Raw genomic sequence first — 17,259 nt, 5'->3', positions numbered from 1 at the left:
CTCCACTCCCTCTCTCTCTCACCCCATCCTCTCTCTCCCCTCTCTCTCTTTCTCTCTCTCTCCCCATCTCCCTATCCTCTCACCCCTCTCGCTCTCTTTCTCCATCTCCCTCTCACCCCTCTCTCTCTCCATCGCCCTCCTCTCACCCTCTCTCTCTCTCGTCTCTACCTCTCCTCTCCTCTCACCCCTCTCTCTCAGTCTCTACCTCTCCACTCCTCTCCTCTCACCCCTCTCTCTCTCTCAGTCTCTACCTCTCCTCTTCTCTCACCCCTCTCTCTCTCATGGTCTCTCTCTCTCCTCTCCCTCCATCGCTCTCTCTCTCATGGTCTCTCTCTCCCTCCATCGCTCTCTCTCTCTCCCTCTCTCATGGTCTGTAATGTCTCTCTCTCCCTCTCCTCCACCCCCCCCCCCCCCCGTCCATCCCTGCTCTCTCCCAGACTCAGTCGGGCTAATTATAAATGACTTTTACCGCCGGTGGCACAAGCCGCAGGAGGAGGAGATTGCCTATATTAAAGTGCAGTGCCTCCCAAATTCACTTTAGGAGGCTGTCAGTCACTGGGACAGGGGTGTGTTCATATCTGGCATTTATACAGGCGATGTTCAGAGGGGCTTAGAAGAGAGCGGCCAGAGCAGGGCGCAGCGCCCGCATGCCAAACGGACAGCGGTAAGAACACAGAGCCGCCAACGTAGCGTGAATATGAACACACACGAGCATCCGCCGCGTATCAGCAGCCGGACGCTACGCGCGCACACACACACACACCACACACACACATGCATTCACACACTATATACACACACACACACACTGCATTCACACACTATACACACACACACACACACACACACACACACACTGCATTCACACACTATATACACACACACACACTGCATTCACACACTATACACACACACACACACACTGCATTCACACACTATATACACACACACACACACACACACACACACACACACACTGCATTCACACACTATATACACACACACACACACACTGCATTCACACACTATATAAACACACACACACATGCATTCACACACTATATACACACACACACACTGCATTCACACACTATATACACACACACACACCACACACACACACACTGCATTCACACACTATATACACACACACACACACTGCATTCACACACTATACACACACACACACACACACACACACTGCATTCACACACTATATACACACACACACTGCATTCACACACTATACACACACACACACACACACACACACACACACACACACACGGCTGAGCCTCTCAGTGTAGTCTTCACAATGACTGGGGTTACCCCTAAAGCAGACATTAATGCACACACACACACACACACACACACACACACATACAGAAACAAACACAGAGACACAGTACCAGAACACAAAGACCACAGGCAGACATACCACAAACACGTAGCTGCAGTACCTTGTTTGGCCTCTAGTTCCTCCAGCGTGAGCGTGGGCCTCTTCTCCTCCGGAAGGGGGGCGGGGGCGGCCCCCTCTTTGGTCGCCGCGGCGCCCCCCCCGGCCACGCCCCCTTCCGGCCCCGCCTCCTTGTCCTGGTCCTCGTCCGAGTCGTCGTCCAGGCGCACGCGGTTCTTCTCCAGGGGGAGCATGTCGTTCTCCTTCGCCCTGATGGCGAAGCAGATCGGAGCGAAGGACGCTGGGAGCACAGGGGTTCAAACCGACGGGTTAGCGGGGACGCCGGAGTCAAAAAAAAAAAAAAAAAACCCCGTCGGCTCGGATCCGTTTAGCGGCCTGCGGCGTCATAAATAATAAAATAATAAAATAATAAAAACCCGTCGAAGTTTCATGGTGTTCATCCCGCCATAAACAAACACAAATAAACAGATAAATAAATAAGGGGAGCGCGAATGTTCTCGGGGTAACGGGCTTCGAGAACAGGCCGCCGCTTCGTTAAGAGGCGTCGTCAGACACCCAGACGCAGGTTTATTACGACGAGCCAATTAACCGGGCCCCGCACGTTCGCCAGCTTGACGGCTGTAAATAAACTCAAAAGCCCTCGGTGTGCGAACACATTAACACTTGTGATGCACTCTCGTTCCAAAAATAAATAAATAAACAAACCCTTTTAGCGACAGCTCCATTAGACGACGGCTCTGGTTTCGATATATCAACCCCCCTCCGTTTAAAACGAGGCGGAGGCAAGATGGCGGCGTCTGTGCCGAGCCTTACCCTTGATTAGCTTGCCGTCGTCGGCCTGTTTGTCCGGGGAGGGGCTAGCGGCGCTGTCGGACGCGGGGCCGTCGGATTCCGGGCCCGGGTCCGCGGTAGCCGTGCTCTCTGGCGCCCCCTTGCTGTCGGAGGGAGATCCGCTCTGTGAGACGGGAGAGAGAGCAAAGGAAGGGTTTTTTTTTATTTTTTTATTTTTTTTACACAGCACTGCCCAGGCCACACCCCTTTAGAACTAAACTCTGGGCCACACCCCTTTAGAACTAAACTCCGGGCCACACCCCTTTAGAACTAAACTCTGGGCCACACCCCTTTAGAACTAAACTCCGGGCCACACCCCTTTAGAACTAAACTCTGGGCCACACCCCTTTAGAATTAAACTCTGGGCCACACCCATTTAGATCTAAACTCTGGGCCACACCCCTTTAGAACTAAACTCCAGGCCACACCCCTTTAGAACTAAACTCTGGGCCACACCCATTTAGATCTAAACTCTGGGCCACAACCCTTTAGAACAAAACTACAGGCCACACCTCTTTAGAACTAAACTCCGGGCCACACCCATTTAGATCTAAACTCTGGGCCACAACCCTTTAGAACAAAACTCAACCCTACTAGGCCACACTCCATTTAGAACTAAACTCCAGGGGCACCAGTCTAATCTGGAAAATAGCTAGTGGGCACCCTTTGCTAACGGTTAGATCAATCGGGTTTGAACAACATGCACCTCAAAACAGGCCTCTTTAGACAAACCCGGGACGTGTGAAGCGGTGTGAAACGGGTGTACAACGGGTGTGAAATGGTGGGCAACGGGTGTGAAGCGGTGGGCAACGGGTACGTTTTCTCTCGTTTGAAAATGTACCCGTTGCCCAACAACACCCCTCTAGCTGTATCCACAATACAGCACAGCCTCGAGTGCCGAATTGCTTAAATACACAAACTATGGGATACAAAAACAGGAAAACCAGAGGGGGAAAAAAACCCAGAGAACTGAGGTCTCTGGACATGCAGGATAAGCTAAAGTCCACACTGACTGGCTTTCGTACGCTTGCAAAGTAATCCACTCTTCACATTACCCGCAACAGAGAATGTAATTAATCCTGCTGCACCTTTATTACATCTACAAGCAAATGACTGTCGTTCAAAGGTGAGTGACGGAGAGGAGATGAGTCCGTGTGACTCTAATGGAGGGTCTCAGTGTTTCACTCCTCTATTACGCCTCTGGCCAGCCGGGTCTGCAATGGCCGTCAGAGTGACGGGTGGGTCAGAACATAAGAGTACAGGACCGGGGACGGGGAGGAACGGGGGGCGGGGAACAGGGGGGAAGGGGAACGGGGGGGAGAACAGGGGGAAGGGGAACGGGGGGGAGGAGAACAGGGGGACAGGGAAACAGGGGGCGGGAACAGGGGGAAGGGGAACGGGGAGGGAAGGGAGGGAACAGGGGGGGGACAGGGGAGGAACGGGGGGAGGGAGGAACAGGGGGACAGGGGAAACGGAGGGGGCGGGGAACAGGGGGCGGGGAACAGGGGGGACGGAAAGGGGGCGGGGAACAGGGGGACAGGGAACAGGGGAACAGAGGGAAGGGAACAGGGGGACGGGGAACAGAGGGGACAGGGAACGGGAACAGGGGGAAGGGGAACAGGGGGGAAGGGGAACAGGGGGGACGAGAAACAGGGGGAACGGGGAACAGAGGGGACGGGGAACAGGGGAACAGGGAACAGGGGGCGGAACAGAGGGGAACGGGAACAGAGGGGGAACGGGGAACAGGGGGAGAGGGGACCCAGCCGGGGCAGACGGTATTGAAGGCGGAACACCAATTCACATTTCATAATTCAGAACAAGATATGGTGCACCTCAGAGCGCAGGGCATAAAGCATCCGCATCCCAGTTAGGGTTTTATCACCGCTTTAATGTGTTTGTGTAAAACAGCCTATCTGCGCACGGATCCCGGCCTACTCCTGCACATAAACGCTCCGTTTCAGTGATCACATCCTCCAAATGGCTCTCCGCTTCTGCACAGATGTGCAGCGCGTAACACACAGCCCGCTCACGCTGCGACGCGCACGCACTGCAGCGTCTTGGGTAAGAAGCAGGAACTCTCTTGGGTAATAGAAGCACGTCCTCTACAGTCTGTGGGGTAATAGAAGCACGTCCCCCAGAGTCTGTGGGGTAATAGAAGCACGTCCCCTAGAGTCTGTGGGGTAATAGAAGCACGTCCCCTAGAGTCTGTGGGGTAATAGAAGCACGCCCCCTAGAGTCTGTGGGGTAATAGAAGCACGTCTGTGGGGTAATAGAAGCACGTCCTCTACAGTCTGTGGGGTAATAGAAGCACGTCCCCTAGAGTCCGTGGGGTAATAGAAGCACGCCTCTAAGTCTGTGGGTAATAGAAGCACGCCCCCTAGAGTCTGTGGGGTAATAGAAACACGCCCCCTAGAGTCTGTGGGGTTATAGAAGTACGTCCCATTTGTCTGCTCAGCAGTTCTGGCCCAAAAGGCTGAGCAGGGCAGGCAAGCCACTGAGTGTACGGAGCCAACAGGGGGAAAAGTAGCCATGAAAGACTTCTCCACCCCGACCCCCACCCCCACCCCCCCACCCCCCCCCCCCCCACCCCAGTATAACCCAAACGGTCCACGCTGTGCTCTTCACTTAACGACGTTCGCACAGACCCTCCCTCAAGGACAGCGGTTCCGCAGACACTTGGTAATTACCGTCGGCCTCGTTTCTGCGCTGCGGTTCTGAGGCGCTAATTGGGGCCGTTCCTCGTTTCGTGGATAACGACCTTGCTGCTAAAACGTTTCTCCGCCGTTACTCCAGTCGCACACCAAATAATTAATGAGCCGAGGCGCTTAGCTTTTTTTTTTTGTTTCTTCTTTTAACAGCCCGTCTATTTGATCAGGTGAAAAAAGGGAACTCGCAACACAATCTATTCCCCTCCTCCTGCGTGGGCATGCAGGGAAATTCTGGCTAGGCCCCCCCCCAAAAAAAAAAAAGACTTTTCTTGAGAGTTTATACAAATGCACGGTAGATTTCTCCGGAAATCAGGTTGAATGGAAGACGAGCACCCAAACTGGCGCCCGTATCCCGCGCAGACACGATAAACAGAGTCAAAAAAATCCCCGAAAAACCCTCGGCTGCATAATTCATCTGCGCCACCGAAACGCATCAATAATGCAGCTTCAGCGGCCTTGGATCTACGCGACTCCGCTCCACCAATCCGCAGGCAGCCCGGTGCCATCAAAGGGACTTTCGACGCGGGACGGCAGTAACACACATCGGCATCTGCTTTTAATTCAAAGGAAGACTCCGGCTCACTTCTGCATGCTGATTGGATAGCGATAATAAAGAGTGTAAACCCGGCATGGTGAGGTCTTCCTGCCGAGCTCACAGCGAGCTGAGGAGCACTGAGCTCTCCCTCTGCTTCAGACTCCCCAAACGCTCAGTCAGACACACACCCGCCCCCAAAGGCTCTACTGCTGCTACAACAAACCCCCCCTTTTTACTGGAATCCACCCGAAACGGGGGATTCGCTTCCCAGTTCGGCCGGACGATCCCGTCGCGGGGGCTGGGATCGCGACGCCGTCGGGCGCCGCGACCGATGTCTCCGACCCCCGCCACTCGACCCGTCCTCAAACAGAACCGTCAACACGTCAACGATCGACGCGGCTACCGGCAGTTTTAACTTTCAACATCCGCGGAAGAAATCGACGCCCTTTTCCGGAACGTTCCCGGTGTCGCAGGTTGCCTGGCAACGGCTTGTTTAAAACTGAAATACGGCCGTGAAGAACTAGCCGAAGTCTGAGGAAGACCCGAGCGGACGCGAGAGAGACGCCGGTCTGCACAATAAAACGGACGAGATTGATTTTAAAGGCTTCTCCGAGGCTTTTTGCTTTTTAACACAAGAACGGTTTGATGGCGGGTAAGGGCCGTTCAATTACCCATCAAAATAACCCGACGGCAATAATTCACCCTCGTAATTCCCCGCTCGCGCGTCAGCGGGGATTAAAACAGAAACACAGCCGTAAAGAAATAAGTGCGCGTTAAAAAAAAACAAAAAGAAAACAGAAAAAGAAAACCAAAAAACAGAAATTATGAGATTTAAACTACACATCCCACAAGGCGATCTGACACCGCTGGGCGAATGAGAGAGCTCGGGGACCATGTGACCGGCGGCAGCCCACGGGCGTGGCCGGCTCGGTCGTTAATGGGAAACAGGCCGCTGTGAAACAGGACCTCGCACCCGGGACCTTGCGCCCGGCTTTTTAAAGAGCAAGCGGGTCAGAGGGGTCCCGCGCTCCACCAATCAAATCCCGAGGGCGAAAAACACCAGCGTGCTTCACCACCCAGGGAAGGGGAAAGAAAAAAACCCGCACAGACCAGCGCTGCCCTCCTCTGTCTGAAGGAGGACAGGCCGCGGGACCCACGCCACCGCTGCGGCACGTCTGCCCTTCACTTAACGAAAGAGGAGTTCAGGACAGGAGGAGAGCTGTGAGGGGGAATCAGACGCAGGGGGGCAACGGTGCAAGTTCCCCCCACAATTACCCCGAAATTTCCCCCGGGAGCGCGGCTCATTACCGAGGCCAAACAAAAGGTAAATAACGATTATGGCATCGGAGCGCGGCGCGTACTGAGAAAGACAGAAAGAGCGTTCGTTCAGCATTTCAGCTGAAGCGGTGTCACCGGGGGAGGGAGTAACGCATGAATAAAAATACAGAACCGCACTACGCTTCAAGGTGCACCTAAACGCCACCGCCCCCCCCCCACCACAAATCCAACAAAATCAAACGGCCAAAAGCAGACTTGTGATGGGACTGAATGCTGGAGGCAGGCTGACGCTAGCTTCTAGCAGCAGTTAAACATGGGCTTTTGGGAAACCCGGGGCCCAGGGGCCAGTGTGTGTCTTAGGGCCCGGGGGCCAGTGTGACCAGTGTGTGTCTGAGGGCCCGGGGGCCAGTGTGACCAGTGTGTGTCTGAGGGCCCGGGGGCCAGTGTGTGTCTTAGGCCAGGGCCTGGGGGCCAGTGTGTGTCTTAGGCCCAGGGCCTGGGGGCCAGTGTGTGTCTTAGGGCCCGGGGGCCAGTGTGACCAGTGTGTGTCTTAGGGCCCAGGGGCCTGGGGGCCAGTGTGTGTCTGAGGGCCCGGGGGCCAGTGTGTGTCTTAGGGCCCGGGGGCCAGTGTGCGTCTTAGGGCCCGGGGGCCAGTGTGTGTCTTAGGGCCCGGGGGCCTGGGGGCCAGTGTGTGTCTGAGGGCCCGGGGGCCTGGGGGCCAGTGTGTGTCTGAGGGCCCGGGGGCCAGTGTGGCCAGTGTGTGTCTGAGGGCCCGGGGGCCAGTGTGACCAGTGTGTGTCTGAGGGCCCGGGGGCCAGTGTGACCAGTGTGTGTCTGAGGGCCTGGGGGCCAGTGTGTGTCTTAGGGCCCAGGGGCCAGTGTGTGTCTTAGGGCCCAGGGGCCAGTGTGTGTCTTAGGGCCCGGGGGCCAGTGTGAACAGCCATCGTAGAATAACCCCACCCCTCGACCATGCTGATGCTCAAGCTGATGGCACACGCTGGAAACTATGGAGATGGGAATCGCGGAAATGGCGGCCAGCGACAGGCTGGAGGAGGGAGCGAGCAGGCGGGTCATTTCTCTGATTTGATTCAGCAGCAGATCTTATTTTCATAAGAAAGCAGGAAAGGGATAACAACATGAGCCGAGCTGATTACACGCAAGGAAATGCTAAAAATAAAAAATGGGAGACTGACGGGTGGTGACCGCCCCCTGACCCAGCCAGTTCGTCCAGCCATTTCTCCCCCTCTCCTCTCAAACAAATAAAACTACCCAGAATCCTCAGCTTAAAATCTTTACACAAAAAAACACCCTTCACCTGAAAAAACTGAAAATAGGAAACGGAATGTATTCACAAATAAAGGGGAAAAAACGCACGACCCCCCAGGAACAAAACAGACCTCCCTGATCCAACACCACAGACACCATTACATTACATTACAGGCATTTGGCAGACACCCCCACCAACACACAGATACCCCCTCCAACAGCACCACAGACACCCCCTCCAACAGCACCACAGACACCCCTCCAACGCACACAGACACCCTCCAACAGCACCACAGACACCCCACCACACACCACAGACACCCCCTCCAACAGCACCACAGACACCCCCACCAACAGCACCACAGACACCCCCACCAACAGCACCACAGACACCCCCACCAACACCACAGATACCCCCACCAACAGCACCACAGACACTCCCACCAACAGCACCACAGACAGTCCACTGGCATTGCCTGAGACAGATCTGGTCTGGTCAGACAAAGCACTAGAAAACCACCTACTTCTTCACCGTTTTTTTGCCCAGCACAGCTGTGCCGATTTCAATATCTAGCCTAAATAATTCCTCGGCAGGCGTGCCATTTCCCAGCGGCGGGGCCGTTTCCCCGTGAGCGCCTTCCCGCTAACCAAAACGGCCCTCAAGTAATAATCCCAGGCACTTAACAGCAAACACAGCAGATCTAGAGCCCAGCAACAGGCACCAGCCTCCGACGACGGGTTCAAGGCTAGCTCTCTTTCTCCCTGCAGAACACGCCGCTTTCTGCACTTGAGAAAACACACAGAGGCAAAAAAAAAAAAAGCTTTTCCCCCCCAAATGGACTCAATTATTTTACTGGACGGCTCTCTGTTCAACACACGGACTACAGTGTGAGCGTCACACGAAGTAATACAGCTCTCACTCCAACCGGAGAACACATACAGAAAGGCCTATGACAGGGTTCTAGGTAAGGTAGAACACACGCAGAAAGGCCTATGACAGGGTTCTAGGTAAGGTAGAACACACGCAGAAAGGCCTATGACAGGGTTCTAGGTAAGGTAAACACAGAGAAAGGCCTATGACAGTCGTAGTAGAACACAGAGAAAGGCCTATGACAGGGTTCTAGGTAAGGTAGAACACACGCAGAAAGGCCTATGACAGGGTTCTAGGTAAGGTAGAACACACGCAGAAAGGCCTATGACAGGGTTCTAGGTAAGGTAGAACACACGCAGAAAGGCCTATGACAGGGTTCTAGGTAAGGTAGAACACACGCAGAAAGGCCTATGACAGGGTTCTAGGTAAGGTAGAACACACGCAGAAAGGCCTATGACAGGGTTCTAGGTAAGGTAGAACACACGCAGAAAGGCCTATGACCAGGTTCTCAGGTATTCTCAGGTATTCGCAGAAAGCACTAGCTGTTGTTACGGTGATGTGCTTTCTACAGCACGGTCGACGTTCGCGGTCATGGAAGCACGCACTGAAAGATAAGGGGTCAGGCTACGCGTGCGTAACCGTGGTAACAGCAGAAACAGGCGCGAGCGCCCAGCTGCAGCAATAAGCCAAGCAGCCCATTCCTGTAAAATAAAAAAAATTCCATCTTTACCGATGAAGCAGCACAGATCTCCATTCTGTTTGCTCCCCCCCCCCCCATTTAAACCTCCCGCTTATTTGTTCCAAGTCTGGCTATATGCTTGGTCGCTGGCGACGTCTAATGTGTCCCAATTAAGCGTGTAGAACACGTCATGCTACGACGCTAAAACACAGTCTCATTCTCTCAGAAAAGAATCGTCAAACAAAACAAGCCAGTTAGTATTGGCTACTTGATCTACTGACGTGCACATCTTAGGCTCGGACTTGGGCTTAGACTTTACAGGGCCTTGCAACGGTAAGGAGCCTAAGAGCTGGTTGGCTGCAAATCATATTGGAAGAAAACATCCTGGGAAAAATGAGCTCCCTGTTACATCACAGGCATTTAGCAGACGCTCTTATTCAGAGCGACTTTACACAACTCTTTACATAGTGTTTACATTGCATCCATTTACACAGCTGGATAGAAACTGAAGCAGTGCAGGTAAAGTACCTTGCTCAAGGGTACAACGGCAGTGTCCTACCCGGGAATCGAACCGGTGACCTTCAGCTCACAAGACCAGTTCCCTAACCGTTACGCTACGCTGCCGCAACACGCGCTGGTGTGCTGCACACATTCAGGGACCGAGCGCACGGCACGACGCGACTCAACCCGATGAATGACGCACGCCCACTTTCCCAGCAGGAGTCATGCGGGCAGGATACCAGAGGGGGGCGCTCCTACTGTTCTCTGCCAGGTAACCAATCAAAGAAGAGCGTGTGAAAAAAAGCACGCTATGCCCACCCAAAATGGCCTGTCGAGCTCACCGCAGATTTTCTTTTTTTAAAAAGTCCTGTAATTTCTTCTCTTTAAAAAAACCCAAAAGAATAAAAGCCTTATCGACGCACGGTTTTGGTGGACCTGGCGGAGCGAGAGGAAACCGGCGGAACTCGGGGAGTAATTGGGGGCCATTAGCGCTCGGCTCACCCCGGGAGTAACGGAGCGCGTGGGAAGGAGCCGACCCCCCCCCCGCCGACCGACTCGTTCACAGATGAACCTGTTGACGCCGACGCGACGACTACCGCTCGGTCGCCGCCGAGAGCGTTCAGACGGAGCCGGGCCGCGGGGCGGAGCCCGTTCCGCAGGGCGCGCTCTCCGACGGGCCTCCTCAGGCCGGGAGCGGACGCGCCCCGCGCGGCTTTGCGATCGGTCGGTCCGTCTCCGCGTCTGCTGCTGAGGCGTGACTCACCGTTCCGAAAATTCCTCATTTTTAAATGAGGTTTTTATTTTCTTTTTTGTTTTTCCCACGCGCCCGAGGTTACCGAGGCGACCCGCGACTCGAACGCGAGGCGTAGGCGGCCATAACGGAGGACATTTTCAAAAACGAATTTACCGAATCTGAAATGGCGGAGGTGCACCTCCCGCTGGTCGTTTCACCGTTAGCGTTAGCTGTGCCCTCGGCACGCCAGACCACGGGGGCAGGTTGACGAACAAGAAAACGATGTTTCTGGCTTACTGCTCAAATTGACTTCCCATTCTGATACAAAACGGCTTCCATTTTGTCCTTCGTCGAAGCTGAGAATAACTCCCTCCTCTGCTGCAATGATCCTGTCAGAATGGACCACATTCCCACCCACAGAGTGACCCATACGACATACCAGCCTCTTCACCAAAATCACCTTCAAATAGTATTCAAAATATTACATAATACTATCCCTCTGCAGCACAAAAGTTGGGTGAATACACGCAACTCTGAAGCTGCCTGGCTGTAAAATACATTTCATAAATTCCAAAAGCCGGGACACATTTTTTTTCCTTCTAAGGGTTAGTTCGCAACAGTGGAATTAACCAACTTTTTAAGAACGATGAATATTTAAAGCTACTTTACGGCAGGCAGTTTGGGAGGCCAACGCGAATATTCATCACCGTCAGGCTCGGCGGTGGACGGGCCAAACAATTTACCGGCTTAATTAATGCCTGATTAACTGCAGCGGGGGAGCCTCCCAAACCCAATGAATAATTAGCGGGGGGGGGGGGGGGGTAAAGGACCTCGCTTTCCTCTCCGAGATGATAAAGCAGACTCTAAAACCCCCAGATCCTTAAAAGCATCGGGACCAACGTTGAGAAACGGGCTTCGTTTTACAAATCCCCACTTTAACACAACTACCTAAATGGAGAATGGCGGTTCGCTAAGCTACATCATTTATTTTTTCTTTAAAAAGGTCAATAAGCGTTTTTAAAGACTCAGCTTGTCCGACCAAACAGCTCATTAGACTTTGGGCCTTCAGCAAGAAAGCTCTTATCTCGAGCATGTTACTCGACGTACACCCTTCTAGACGCATTTAAACGGATGGATATTTCCTGAAGATACTCAGGTTAAGTACCTCGCTCAGGGGGGGGGACGGCAGCGCTCCACCTGGGGCTCGAACCTCCAGCCTTGAAATTACAAGCCCTGCTCCCCAACCGCCACGCAACGCCGCTGCCAAACACTTCGTCGGCACAGAGCAACATGTGGTGCGGTTTGTGTTGCATTTTACTTTCCGCGTGGAGATTCTGGGCCCCTTTACGGCACACGTTGCTAGCAGGGACCACGGCAGGCCTAACACTGCAAAGCCACCTTTATACGGCTACGATAACCGCCATCGAACGGACGAGGACTATAGACGTCCACCAACTCTGACCTTCTACACAACTCCTCTGTGTTTCTGGGCAATGTGTGATGAAGGAGACTCTGAAGCGCAGGACATTTCAGCGTTGGTGCACGTGGGGTCGTCGACTAAAACTTTGTTCCCGCGAAAACCTCCGTTCATCCACAGGGACGAACTCGTTGCTTTTGATCGCTGTGAGAGGCGAGGAGGAGAAAGTGCAGTAACAAAAACGGGCCTGCTGCTTTTCCCAATTTCCTTTAAAGTTTCAGACACTTTATTTGATGTTGTCTCCAATCAGACAAAGGGAGTCGTGCCTGCTTCCTGTTAGAGACACAGGCCACGAGGAGGCTGATCATTCTGCTTCCTGTTAGAGAGACAGGCCCTGAGGAGGCTGTTCACTCTGCTTCCTGTTAAAGACGCAGGCCCTGAGGAGGCTGTTCACTCTGCTTCCTGTTAGAGACACAGCCCATGAGGAGGCTGTTCACTCTGCTTCCTGTTAGAGAGACAGGCCACAGTGTGGCTGTTCACTCTGCTTCCTGTTAGAGACACAGCCCACGGTGTGGCTGTTCACTCTGCTTCCTGTTAGAGACACAGGCCATGAGGAGGCTGTTCACTCTGCTTCCTGTTAGATACACAGGCCACGGTGTGGCTGTTCACTCTGCTTCCTGTTAGAGACACAGCCCACGGTGTGGCTGTTCATTCTGCTTCCTGTTAGAGACACAGCCCACGGTGTGGCTGTTCATTCTGCTTCCTGTTAGAGACACATGCCACGGTGTGGCTGTTCACTCTGCTTCCTGTTAGAGACACAGGCCATGAGGAGGCTGTTCACTCTGCTTCCTGTTAAAGACACAGGCCATGAGGAGGCTGTTCATTCTGCTTCCTGTCAGAGACAAAGGCCAAGGTGCGGCTGTTCATTCTGCTTCCTGTTAGATACACAGGCCACAGTGTGGCTGTTCACTCTGCTTCCTGTTAGATACACAGGCCACGGTGTGGCTGTTCACTCTGCTTCCTGTTAGATACACAGGCCACGGTGTGGCTGTTCACTCTGCTTCCTGTTAGAGACACAGCCCATGAGGAGGCTGTTCACTCTGCTTCCTGTTAGAGACACAGGCCATGAGGAGGCTGTTCACTCGCTTCCTGTTGAGACACAGCCCATGAGGAGGCTTTCATTCTGCTTCCTGTTAGAGACACAGGCCATGAGAGGCTGTTCACCTGCTTCCTGTAGAGACAGGCCCAGTGTGGCTGTTCACTCTGCTTCCTGCAGAGACACAGCCCACGACGAGGCTTTTCATTCTGCTTCCTGTTAGAGTACACAGGCACAGTGTGGCTGTTCACTCTGCTTCCTGTAGAGACACAGGCATGAGGAGGCTGTTCACTCTGCTTCCTGTCAGAGACACAGCCATGAGGAGGCTGTTCACTCTGCTTCCTGTCAGAGACACAGCATGAGGAGGCTGTTCACTCTGCTTCCTGTTAGTGCTGGGTGTCGACTAAACACTTTGTTCCCGCGAAACTCCGCTCATCCGCGGACGAACTGTTGCTTTTGATCGCTGTGAGAGGCGAGACGAGAAAGTGCAGTAACAAAAACGGGCCTGCTGCTTTTCCCAATTTCCTTTAAAGTTTCAGACACTTTATTTGATGTCGTCTCCAATCAGACCAAGGGAGTCGTGCCTGCTTCCTGTTAGAGAGACAGGCCACAGTGTGGCTGTTCACTCTGCTTCCTGTTAAGAGACACAGCCCATGAGGAGGCTGTTCACTCTGCTTCCTGTCAGAGACACAGGCCATGAGGAGGCTGTTCACTCTGCTTCCTGTTAGAGACACAGCCCATGAGGAGGCTGTTCACTCTGCTTCCTGTTAGAGAGACAGGCCACAGTGTGGCTGTTCACTCTGCTTCCTGTTAGAGACACAGCCACGTGTGGCTGTTCCTCTGCTTCCTGTTAAAGACACAGGCCATGAGGAGGCTGTTCATTCTGCTTCCTGTTAGATACACAGGCCACAGTGTGGCTGTTCACTCTGCTTCCTGTTAGAGACACAGCCCACGGTGTGGCTGTTCATTCTGCTTCCTGTTAGATACACAGGCCACGGTGTGGCTGTTTTTCTGCTTCTGTTAGAGACCAGCACGTGTGGCTGTTCACTCTGCTTCCTGTTAGAGACACAGGCCATGAGGAGGCTGTTCACTCTGCTTCCCGTTAAGACACAGGCCAGAGGAGGCTGTTCATTCTGCTTCCTGTCAGAGACAAAGGCCAAGGTGCGGCTGTTCATTCTGCTTCCTGTTAGATACACAGGCCACAGTGTGGCTGTTCACTCTGCTTCCTGTTAGATACACAGGCCACGGTGTGGCTGTTCACTCTGCTTCCTGTTAGATACACAGGCCACGGTGTGGCTGTTCACTCTGCTTCCTGTTAGAGACACAGCCCATGAGGAGGCTGTTCACTCTGCTTCCTGTTAGAGACACAGGCCATGAGGAGGCTGTTCACTCTGCTTCCTGTTAGAGACACAGCCCATGAGGAGGCTGTTCATTCTGCTTCCTGTTAGAGACACAGGCCATGAGGAGGCTGTTCACTCTGCTTCCTGTTAGAGACACAGGCCACAGTGTGGCTGTTCACTCTGCTTCCTGTCAGAGACACAGCCCACGACGAGGCTTTTCATTCTGCTTCCTGTTAGAGACACAGGCCACAGTGTGGCTGTTCACTCTGCTTCCTGTTAGAGACACAGGCCATGAGGAGGCTGTTCACTCTGCTTCCTGTCAGAGACACAGGCCATGAGGAGGCTGTTCACTCTGCTTCCTGTCAGAGACACAGGCCATGAGGAGGCTGTTCACTCTGCTTCCTGTTAGAGACACAGCCCATGAGGAGGCTGTTCACTCTGCTTCCTGTTAGAGACACAGCCCATGAGGAGGCTGTTCACTCTGCTTCCTGTTAGAGACACAGGCCACGGTGTGGCTGTTCACTCTGCTTCCTGTTAGAGACACAGGCCATGAGGAGGCTGTTCACTCTGCTTCCTGTCAGAGACACAGGCCATGAGGAGGCTGTTCACTCTGCTTCCTGTCAGAGACACAGGCCATGAGGAGGCTGTTCACTCTGCTTCCTGTTAGAGACACAGCCCACGGTGTGGCTGTTCACTCTGCTTCCTGTTAGAGACACAGCCCACGGTGTAGTTGTGGGTGGCAGATGGACGAGCGCTTCCGTGAACCTCAGTGGGCACATGGCGTTGGTAACAGCAGACTGGACGATTTCCTTATACGTTATAAACACAGAAGGGAAATGAACCAGGACAGGCCGAGCCAGACCAGGCACCCAGAGCAGGGACATTGACCCTCCTGTTGGGTCATGCCGCGTGTTGCTACTTTCAGAGACAGAGCTGCACTCCCCAAAATCCTCAAATATCTGAGGAGAACCCTCCCCCCCAGCCCCACCCACCCTCCAGCAAAAAAACAAAAAGTTATTAAAAATTTTTTTTAATGAATCTGATGTCACCACCTCGCAGGCTGCCTCTCCTCTGAGAATGCAAGGGAACTCCCAACGGGAATCCTCAAAGGGAACTCCCAAAGCGAACGCGTCTCTCCGAACACCAGCGTTTGGAGCCGGCCGCCGGCCTCTCTACGTGAGGGCCGTTGCTTGTTCCAACAACACGGCCTTCCCCCCCAGAATGCACTGCTGTTTTCTCTCTGCTCCATCTGTTGTGTTAATTCTGCATATGCTTTGGCAGCACACACGCGCACATCCAGCCACGCCAGCGAAGCCGAGTTAATTAAGAGACGAAGCGCTCGTAATTAATAATCACCGGTGGCTGAAAATGGCATTTCCATAACGCCCTCAGTCAGGCGCCAGGGCGGTGGAGGTCCCGAGAGGTAACAACTCGAGCGAAACACGCCCCCCGGTGGGTAAAAGTACCACGCCGCTCACTGCTGTAGTCGCCAGTCCTAACAAGCGTTTAACATACACTGATTTTTACTTGGCCCAAAAAGATCCTCCCCTGTCCAAAAACATATTTTTTTTTGCATTTAACTCAGACTGGTAGTATTCCAATCGGGTACTCCGTACAGGAGAAACTAGCACTGAACTTAGGGATGTCAACTTCTGCACGGACTGTGTCGCTGCAGCTTTTAGATCATGTTTGATCATTTCGGCTACGATTTTCACAGAAACGATTGGAAACTTACCTAACCTAACGTTAAGGTAAGTTGGTCGATTATAGTTATAGTTATGAAGTTAAAGCTACACTAAACAAAATTCCACAATCCACCCCCCTCCGCACACACACATCCGCACACACAAACACACGGAAACACAGACACACACACATACGGACGGACGCAAGGACACGCACACACGGACACGTGCGCGGAGTAGGAGAGGGAAAGACGGCAATGTTCATACCTCTTGCAGGCTTATCCCTTCCTTCTGCATGTAGTACTGCTTCTTAAACTCATAGTAGGCGTTATACTGGTGCCAGGACTGAAGGAACTCAAACCTGCAAGGGGGGGGGGGGGAGGAGAGGGGCGGAGCGTGAGAGGAAAGGAAGAGAGGGGCGGAGCGTGAGAGGGGACAACGGGAGGGAGGCATATCCCCACCCAGGAATCAAACCCGCAACCCTGTATGGCCACCAGAGGTGGAAAATCCAGGTCCAGAAAACAAAAATTCCTCCCCACTATTCTGTTACAGTCACCGGGATTTGATAATCAGCACAATTCTTCAGTCAGGAGGTAGAATTAATTAGTGAAATCAGCTGGGCTGAGTTCATGGGTGGAAGAAACACACGGCAGGACTTTTACTTTCTGACCCCTGGACTTTCCACCTACCTTCTAATCGCTTAAAGACCACATAAAACCAAAACCATCATTTTAAGCTTTAGGGGGCGGAGCCTCAGCAGCAGCAGACACTGGCTCAGTGCTTTAGGGGGCGGAGCCTCAGCAGCAGCAGACACTGGTTCAGTGCTTTAGGGGGCGGAGCCTCGGCAGCAGCAGACACTGGTTCAGTGCTTTAGGGGGCGGAGCCTCGACAGCAGCAGACAC

At 53.4% G+C, this 17,259-nt stretch overlaps 1 protein-coding gene across 1 annotated transcript in view; it reads right to left on the bottom strand.

Annotated features, from left to right (window-relative positions):
• sfswap (splicing factor SWAP) overlaps positions 1-17,259 on the bottom strand; it is a 65,257-nt gene that overhangs the window by 26,570 nt on the left and 21,428 nt on the right. The window contains exons 10-12 of the mRNA XM_064309565.1: positions 16,625-16,718; positions 2,231-2,372; positions 1,461-1,697 (exon numbers count right to left, since the gene is read on the bottom strand). Coding sequence (XP_064165635.1) covers positions 1,461-1,697; positions 2,231-2,372; positions 16,625-16,718 — 473 coding nt within the window. The remainder of the gene's footprint in view (positions 1-1,460; positions 1,698-2,230; positions 2,373-16,624; positions 16,719-17,259) is intronic.

The sequence above is a fragment of the Anguilla rostrata genome, chromosome 14 (genome assembly GCF_018555375.3).
Source record: "Anguilla rostrata isolate EN2019 chromosome 14, ASM1855537v3, whole genome shotgun sequence".
Classification (NCBI taxonomy): Eukaryota; Metazoa; Chordata; class Actinopteri; order Anguilliformes; family Anguillidae; genus Anguilla; species Anguilla rostrata.
This window is presented reverse-complemented; position numbering and strand designations above follow the sequence as displayed.